Raw genomic sequence first — 10,091 nt, forward strand, 5'->3', positions numbered from 1 at the left:
GTTCAAAAGCATACATACATAATTCAATTTAGATGAATGCAAGTCTTTCACCATGTGGAAAACTTGAGAAGAACATTTTGTTCTACTTGCTTGTGTGTCCAAGAGTTTCAGTTCTATTGGTGTCTGTCCCAGAAATGTCATTAGTTTGATCAAATTGTGTTTTATAATTCTGACTTCACAATTGTGAAACATTTTGCGTCAGTTCTACATTTGCAATTTTTGGCTTTTTTTTATCCTGCCCAGTTATTATATTGAATTAAGACGAGAATTACTTAATTTCTAATTGGCTTTATTAGGTTATGGTTTAACTCTTTGCACCTAACTGATATGTGATACCCAGGTGGAAAATAATATTTATCATTTCAAAATGAGTAATTAATTTGCATAAGAGTATTTACTATTTGCCTAAATGTGCTTAATTTAAAGCTTTTTTAAAATTTTGAATACTTTTGCGTATGATTTGTAAATAAATAGAAAACTGTTGCTCTGTTGTCCATCTTACTATGAAACTTCTAACATGATGTTCAATACTGAATCATTTAAACTGAAATAATATGATTCATAACTACTCATCTGCGACATTGAATAAATTGCTTTGCTTCTATTAAATTGAAGTCGTAGTTGTAAATGTCAATGCTTTTAGATTTTGTTTTCCCATCTTTTGAGATTGTTGTAAGAGATCCCAGGAATTATAGTGGAGAAATATTTACCATGCTTATGTTAAGCTGAAGGTAATGTGTAACTCTTTTAGTATTGTCATCTGTTATTGAGGGGAATGCTGGCATTATATGTTTCCTTGAAATGTCATAACTCAAATGATTAAAATAAAACTGTCCTTATTATTTCCTCATTCATTTTTTTTGTCTAGGGAATCATTAAAAGAGATCAAGCAGTTTTTCAGGCAGCCCGCAAGCGTAAGATACCCATTCTAATGGTGACATCTGGAGGCTACCAAAGGTCCACGGCCCGGATCATAGCTGATTCTATTCTTAACTTGCACCAATTGCAACTAATAGACCAAAAGGTGCTTTAGGTGGAATGGATGAATCTAACACAGCTTTTCTAATTCAGAAATCTGTATTAGTTGTAACATCGCTGCTATCAATGCAAAGAACTTCCACTAGTTTGGAGAAAAATCTAATTTAAATTCTAAAGTAACAATGTTCTATAATCTGACTAAAAGTTATAAATATAGATTGGATAAAGAAATGAGCAGGTTTACAACACTATTTAAATCTTAAAGGAACATTCCTCTCTGGTGCAATAAATAACTGATTTTAAAAATCAATATATATTTACTTGGCTGTTAGAATCTAAAGAAATATGAAGTTCGAAATAAAACATCCAGCTCAATACATCCTGATTCTTGAATAATTTACATGATAGTATTTGTACAATGGAGAATCAGAGGTGTGAAGTATCAATCACTATTCTCAACATATTCCCAAAAGAAGTTAAGGTGAAAGAGGTTAACAGAATGTAATTCAGATTTGTTTTGTAACAACTATTGGAGCAATTGTAAGAGAAAATGATTAACTACAGAAATATCATGTAAAATTGCATCAAATTAATATAAAAAGCAATTTTATTGCCCAGAAAACCATTTGTAAAGGAATGTACCTTTAAATACAAGGTGTCTAGTTATCAATTTTCAATTTCTATCTGAAAGCGCTCTTGTGTTCTTGTGCGATGGCATTATCCATAATAAGTATTGTTCTATTATGGCCGGCAGAAAGTATTTTGTACTGTAGATTAGCGTGCTTAAATAACTAAATGCACCATTCACATTCTTAAAGTAATTTAAATATTATTAGAACGTGACAATTACTTTTTCACCTTTCTTCTTTTATCTGGTACCAGTGGCATAATTTATGTTTGGGTGATGAAGTATATTCCAGTGCGCAATAGGTCACACTGATTTTTATTTGGAGAAAATCAGATTTTCCTCTGCATTCCTGATCCTGTCCATTTTTAAAATTCCCTCAAATGTTTGGCCATCTAGAATGCTTAGTGTGTAAACCCCACCCTCACTTCTTTGAGCTCAGGTTCCCCATTTTAAACAAGGGTGAAATTTAATTCCCTTCCTTTTACCATTTTTATCTGGTAGTGAGGGATTTTGGAAGTCCACTAAAAGTATGCTAGTTTTTGACTGTGTGTGAAGAGAATGAAAAACCTTTAAGGTTTTGAGAATGGTCTGAAAGAGAGGTGTGAAATGTTTGAATGCCTTCAAATGTTAATCTAAGTTTTGTATTCAAATGTAAATATGTTTTTAATGCAGTGATTCAGCATATGAGACTGACTGGCAAAAGTAAGTTGATCTCTAAATGATAAATATTATGCAGATGTTTGCATGCATTACAGTACTTTTCTAATAGACAAAGTACCATAATGTATTAAAAATAATGTAAACCAAAACATTTTTTGTGTTCTAATTTAGTTGAGTTGGTAGATTTGCCTTTAAACAAAGATCCCTTTTAAAGCTGAAAATGAAATCAACGCCTGCAAACCACACCCCCCCCCCCCCCCCCCCCCCCCGCTTAACCCGCGAGATTGATGTGCCTTTACCTCGAAATGAGAATTATTAATCGTTCTGTCAGTGGGGCTGGAGGCTTTTGTTATTAGAGCTGTTCATTATTAATACTTGGTTAGATTTCATCAACTCCATTTCAGGAGGGGGCATATTAATGCAAGAAATATTGAAACTTTTCTGAACCTTTAAGAACAAGGGTTTGACTTTGATGTGGCTTCTTGATTGTTTACAAAAAGTAATAGGCACTTCATGTTTTTCCCTTGTGATTATGGTCTGACATCAATGTACTGAATTTGATTTCATTGATTTCCAATTAGTTTAAAATATTTCTCATGGCTGTTATATGGCTTCTGAGAACAGTAAAGTGTATAAAAGTGGGTGCTCATAGACAATTGGTAGGGGCAGAGCATAGCGATGACATAAAACTGGCATGAACAACATGAGATGGAATGGCTACATAAAGATGGTATAGGAAGATCCGAGAGGGATGGGTTGGTATCAAGGAATGTGTCGTATGTGATGGTGTGGAGCATGAAGTTTATGGGTCCTTTTTAAGCAATATTGAAAACTGGTTTGTTTTGATGGAGAACCAAGGTGGATCTTCTGAATTACCACAGTACCCATGCACTCCATTGTAAGTTGCAAGTTGCAGTGAAAATCTTGATCCTTTTTGGAAAATCACACATGGGTTGATTCTGTATGTTGCAAGCCAAGAAAGTGCATGGGTGTGGATTTCCCAAACCCAGCCAAAAATTCAGCCCTATTTCATTTTAAGAAAGTAAGAACTTGCTAAATGATGTAAAACCTATGGTTTGTCACAGTCTGCTTTTTGAAGCTGATCTTATCGAAATCTATTACTAACAACATGAACAGCCGCAAAGAAAAATTGCAAAATGAAACAGTGAACAGGTGGAAATGCATAACCAATCTGGTATCAATAGTCTTCTGGTGAAAAGTAAAATCTGCCTTTTAGGATGTACAAAGTTTTATGTTTAAACTGTACAGTGCTGTGGTATGACCATATTTTGCACTCACTTCCAGTCAACAGAACAAAAGTACCTGGGGATGCTAGATAGAATGGTCAGAAAACAAATATACGACTGAGTTATGAGGAAGTTTGGCAAAATTCTGAGATTTGGGTGATTGTCCCCTTTCAATGTGGAGACACCTAAAACAGTGAGTGAAATCAATCAAATCAATTTTAATTCAAACGTCAAAACGATGGGATAAGGAAAGCTTTGTTCTAATAAAGGGAAAATTTAGTTTAGAAAAAGGACCTGGATGTTTACAAAGATTTTTATGGCCTCAGGACACATGTTAAAATTTATAAATGGTTTGGATTGATGTCAGGAGGCTCCTCGTATACAGTAGTCAACATGTTGATTAGATTTCTTGTTTACACATTGGAGGAAACAAAGGCTAAAAGAATTTTATAAATGTTGGGATGCTGTGATGGTGAGATGGCAGGGTGTTGGGGCAAGACTAAAGGTTATTCCAATCTAGATGTCCCAGGATTTGCTAAGTGTTGAGGCCAATTCAGTAGCTATCTAGTCTTGTTTAAAGAAGCAAGATGTAAAACCGCAATATAGTTGCAGATTTCTGACTTATCCTGTTAACGAGGAACCTCAGATGTTAATATTCAGAGTGGAAATTCAGGCACAAACTGTAGATGAAAGGATTTCAGTTAAGCTTTGCAAATATTTTGAAAATTTTGTTGTCCACTGCAATAGCACCACCACTTGCAAATTCCTTTCCAAGTCTTGCACCATCCTGACCTTCAACCACATAATTGTACCTTCATAGTTGCTGGGTCAAAGTCCTGGAACACTCTCCCTAATAACACTGTGGATGAATCTACCCCACGTGGATTGCAGCAGCTTAAGAAAGTAGCTCACCACCACTTTATCCATGGAATTTAGATATGGGCAATAAATGTTAGTGATGCTGACATTCTGAGAATGAATTCATTTAAAAAGCTAGATATCTGCATTGAAGTGCTGACTGACTTCCACAGCTCAACTCCAATCACCATGAAAATAATTTGTTTTGATACAGTCATCTGAGTGTGGAAGGAAACTAGATGATCACTTTTACACTTCTGAGAAAATGCTTCCAGTGCATTTAAGGAGAAGTTAGCTCATAAAGAAAATGATGGGACATGTTGATCGGCTGGGATTCAGCAAATAGGGTAGGAAGAGAGCCCTTTTTAGGTTAAGCACCAAATGAATGGCACATCCGTGCTGGAAATTCAGAATAATGATTTAACGATGTGGCTTTGACCAAGGACAAATATAACATAATTTGATGAGGAGACCCATATGTGCATCACTTGTTGATTTGAAAAGATCATTGAAAAAGAACAAAGATGAGATTTTGTTAATTTTCTTTTAATGTATTTTGAATAAATGTGATCTTAATTTCATTAACTTAATATCCATTATAATGCTAGCCAAGTTCATTGAAACCATTTGAAGAACATTGAATTCTAATGAAAATAAACCCATATCATTATATTTGTCTTCAAAAATAAACTTTTAATGGAGAGATGCTAAAGAGAAATATATATTTGATTTATTATTGAGATTGCAGTAAAGTTATACAAGTTGTAGATGTAATTCTGTTTATATGAAGATGTTATCAATTGAACATTGGCTTGGATTTTGTGGTTGCAATGACCGCAAAACTGTCAATGTTTGCAACCATTATAATCATAAAACTGACAGAAGCCTTTAGAGTCTGCATGTGCACAGGTAAATGCAGAAATTTGAAGTTGCTGTCAGTGACTGGTGTGCTGTTGAATTCCTCACAGACGGAAATAATCAAAAAACAGTGATTTGGTACAAATTTCCTCTTAACATGCCATGTTGAATGTAATATAACTGAGTTTTTAAACAGTATACTTAATCATAATTCTTGCTGAACAACTTTCTGGCCCTGAGAGCTTAAATTTATATGTGTGGAATGTCAAATTTCTCCATTCCATCATAAAAATCCAGAGTCCCTCTAAAATAAATAAATGCATAAAAATACTTCTTTTGGTATTTCAACAACTCCCTTTAATTCCATGCATGGCCTCAAATCTTAACTTTCTCTCTGTACAGTTACAAAAACTACTTGATAAAACCTACTTGTTACTTTCTGGTTTGATGTCTATGAGAATTCTTCAGTATGACTGGCTGTATAGTCTGCTTCATACTAGAGACACTTGTGATTTGACACGAGAGTGAAACTCAGGGTAGAAGTGAAAATCTAGTGAAAGTGGAATTTAGCCCACAGAGCTCATGAGGTCTCGGTAGGCAGTTTTCTTCAATGTCAATAGCAAGGTGACCATGAAACCCTGGCCAATATGTTTAATTTTGCATGTTCTGCTTAAACTTTATTATTGTTGACTAATAACTTCTGAATGTATTTTTGTACTGCAAAAAAATCAGCAATTCAACATTAAAATTGAGGCAAATGATACAGTGTGGAAATATTGATTTTAGTATTATTAATTGCATTCTGTTAAATAAGATTTTAAAGATTTGTTTCCCTGTTGATTACTTTGTAAATTAATGAAATTATGTTATTATGAATATTGTTCCATTTATTATGGGCTAGTTTATTTTTATGGTAAATTTAATCTTTTAGTAGCTGCCTTTGTTTACTGTTGTCCACAGCTACATGATGAGTGCCAAGTTTAGTCATGTGTGTATCTTGCACAACACGTCAGTTCTGATAGCTGGTGTTATATCTGGTTTGCAAAAATCACTTGTCCTAATGAAATATACTCATTAACTAATGATCTGTAGTTGACAATTATTTATTTTTTCAACTGTTGAAAAAAGACACATCATGTTGAAGTCTTGCACTCATCAGGACAATTTCCTGGAATGTCACTGCCGAGTGAAAACTGATAGTAATACTTTTGAGAGGGGTGTTCTGATTGACAAACTCTTCTTGGTAGAGTTATTACAATGGAGAATGCACCCAACTTTGTTTAAATTTTAAAACAAGCGGGTTGACTGATTGGTCAGGACATTGTTCTGGGAAATGTCTGTCATCTATTTTGTTGAATTAAAACAGGCACAGTGTAAGGATTTTTTTTCTAGCTGTAAGGAACAGGGCCCCATATATTGACATATATATCCTCTTGAACATTCCAGTCCGAATGACAATTCTAAAAACTATGTCAGTGTCAGTATTTGCACAGACAGGATTAAATAACACATGCTGTCCAATTGCAGAATCACATCCAATGTTAAACACGTGAGTTTTGCAAGTGCTGGCTGGTTGGGTACAGATGTTACTTGCTTGTTCTACAAAGCTGAAGAGATATTCCAGCAATATTGCAATAACTATTTGTTTAATTATTTATCAAGGGTTTTACAGATTGATGCAAATTATTTATCAAACTGGAATTTTTTGTATATATTATCTTAGATTTAACTTGTATATTAACCAGTGACTTTATTTTTATTAATTCGTGGTTGTGGGGGTCACTGGCTAGATCAGCATTTGTTGCTAATCCCCAATTGCACAGAAGCTGTAAGAATCGACCACTTTTTTTTGCCACAGGTAGGTCAGAATAGGTAGTGACATCAGATTTCCTACCATGAGAGACATTATACATTTGTCAAAGATCACAGTAGAAAATATAATAATAAAATTGATTTTCAAAAGTCTGCACTGCCACTTGATTTTTTTGGTGATAGCCTCACTATCTGTGCTTTATAAGATTGCACTTATCAATCCTGATTAATAAAAATTACAGTCAATATTATATTGAATAGTTTGCATTGGAAATATCTGCACTTTTTTGTCAAAATCTTGGCCAATTCTGAATCTATTCCACATGTAACATTGACATACTCTGGTTCAAGCTGGCTGTTATAAAGTTTTATCTTCATGATAGATTTGACTTTTGTTATGTGTGCTTGGAACGTGAGCATTGCAGGCCCTTTATAATTATTTATTTGCTTATAGAGTCTGTGCGTACCTAATCACCCTTGAGCAATTGGGGGTGAGCCACAAACTTGTTGTTTAGTTTTCTTGGCATCAATTCAGAGGACACTTAAGTATAATCACACTAGAATCATGTGCCAAACCTATACAGTTAGAAGACTTCTTATTCTGAAGGACCAAGTGATAGTGATCACTTCTTCTTTACAGTCCATTGTTAAAAATGAAATCAGCATTTGACTTTAGATTTATTGATTGAATTTAATTCTTCCAGCTAGTATGGTGGTATTTGAACTCTTGGCTCCAGATATAAGTCTAGGCTTTTGCATTAATAGGCCACTAACAATGGCACTGCGCCACTGTGCCCAACATGTTAAATGTTTGTATTTTGCTGTATAAGTACTTAATGCCTCTCTGTTTTGCTTGATATGTCTGTGAGGAGAGAATTTGCATTCTTTTCAAAACTCTATAAAGGCATGAACTAATATGAGTAAAGATAGGCCATACCAATTTTAGCTCTGAATCAGTTCGTGTTTTGGAATGCAGTCTAAACTCCTCTTTCTGGCAGATATACTGAAAAGTGAATTTCTTGGTAATTATTCCAGGAAGTAAATTTTAGATATGAACTCTTAACAATCATTCAACTAATCTGTATTATTTTTGTACTTTAATATGTCAGGCATTATTTAGCTGTCATTATTCAATGTAGCATATTTGAGGTGCTGTGGATTCGAATCCTAGATTCAACAGATAATCCAGCCTGATATTACAATAAAGCACTAAACAAGTGTCATACCTTTTGGAAATGCTGTCATTTGGATCTGAGACATAAACTGATCTCCTTTCTACTTAGTCAAATGGCTTGAGTGAATATTAAGGATCCCATGTCATAATTCGACGAAGGGAAACCCATTTGACATTTTCATCTCAACATTAACAAAACATCGTCAAATGTTGATCCGAGATAATGGGAACTGCAGATGCTGGAGAATCCGAGATAACAAAGTGTGTAGCTGGATGAGCACAGCAGGCCAAGCAGCATCTTAGGAGCACAAAAGCTGACGTTTCGGGCCTTGAAATGTTCACTGATCTCATTGTTCGTTTTAGCTCCATAATGTGCTGTGTTACAGATTATTTTCACAGAATGGAAGTTTACTAATCTATAGTTGAAATGTTTAACATAATAAATTAGTTGGCGACACTATTATAGTTGAGTTTTAATTGCATCATACGTTACATGCAATGAGATTTACTCCAAGATCTATTTTTCCTCCAAAACCAAGCTATCATCCAGATATGAAAAGCTTATAAAACTGTTGTAGGGTGTTGTCTACAATTTATTTTCAAGTACAAAAGCTGCTTCATGTTACTTTGCTGAATTAACTTGACAATGTTAAAAGACTAATGGGATCCATTATGAAATTTCTGTCCTCTTATCAACTCAACAATCATCAGTAAGCTGATAGTTTTTCACAACACAAACTCGAGACCTATTGTGAGCTAAACTGTGCCAATTTGTGGAAGAATAGCACTGTCCTTGAGCTATGTTTAACATTGCGAAATGAACTGTAGCTTAATTGAAGATACTTCTTGTTCTGTAATTATTGTCAAGTTTGAATAATTAATATTCAATAACTGCTGATAGGCTACAAATATTCAATGTTTAACAAATGACCCTAGTGCTAAAATAAGATGATCCATGGAATAAATACTGTACCATTTTGATAAACAGGGCAATTATTCTATGGTAGTATGATTTTTGTATAAATCATATACCATAGCATCTCATTAACAAAAAACAAATTAAAATGGTATTCACTAGAGAATTTTTTGCAGCCAACAACAATTGTGTGAATATCTATAGCTCAGCTTCAGATAGTAGATTGGTGGCTGCAGGTTAGATTCCAGGTAAATATTTTGTTTCCTCTGTTGCCTGTCTCGTAGAAATCTATGTGATCAAAGAGCTAAGTGAGCAGTGTTTAAATATATAATCCCAGATAGTAAAACAAGTTCAGAAGTTCCAGGGAATCTTAAATACTTAAAACATAATTTGACAACAGTCTGGATTTATGCCTTGTTCAATGTGAGCCTACTTTCTGCAGTGGGCCTTGCATCAGTTGTGGATTTATGTATCACAATTTTAGCATCGTAGTTTTCAGCAATCCGTATAAACTTTTATTTTGTTTTCTGATGCTTTATCCAAGGACAATCCTAAAGTAGTGGATAAAGCTTTACCAACCTATTTTTGAATATTTGAAAATTTCAATCAACTCTTTATAAAGATCTTTTACATTGATTTTTGTCTTTTGAAATACTTTTTCTGCCGTATTTAATCCACATGGGATAATTAATTTGTCTTTATAAAATAATTTTGTTTATCTCATCAGAATTAGTGTTCCAGTTGAATTGATTTATAATATTTTCAGTATAAGTATTTGAAAATCTACATTATGATGGCTACCAGTTTAGGCCCAGATTTTAACCAGGTCAACCATGCATACAGGAAATGCTAATCTAAATGAACAGCTATGTATGAATTGTATCAATTGATAAGATACAGATACCATTAGAGACCTTTCCAACCAGCAAAGGGAGTAGTGAGAGATAATGGGAACTGCAG

At 34.0% G+C, this 10,091-nt stretch overlaps 1 protein-coding gene across 3 annotated transcripts in view; it reads left to right on the forward strand.

Annotated features, from left to right (window-relative positions):
- hdac11 (histone deacetylase 11) overlaps positions 1–8,551 on the forward strand; it is a 100,070-nt gene extending 91,519 nt beyond the window's left edge. For all 3 annotated transcript variants that reach the window (XM_059649855.1, XM_059649856.1, XM_048548243.2), the window contains one exon: positions 869–8,551. In XM_059649855.1, the coding sequence (XP_059505838.1) occupies positions 869–1,033 (165 nt within the window). In that variant the 3' untranslated portion in view covers positions 1,034–8,551. The remainder of the gene's footprint in view (positions 1–868) is intronic.
- Positions 8,552–10,091: the final 1,540 nt, after the last annotated feature.

This window comes from Stegostoma tigrinum, chromosome 11 (genome assembly GCF_030684315.1).
Source record: "Stegostoma tigrinum isolate sSteTig4 chromosome 11, sSteTig4.hap1, whole genome shotgun sequence".
Classification (NCBI taxonomy): domain Eukaryota; kingdom Metazoa; phylum Chordata; class Chondrichthyes; order Orectolobiformes; family Stegostomatidae; genus Stegostoma; species Stegostoma tigrinum.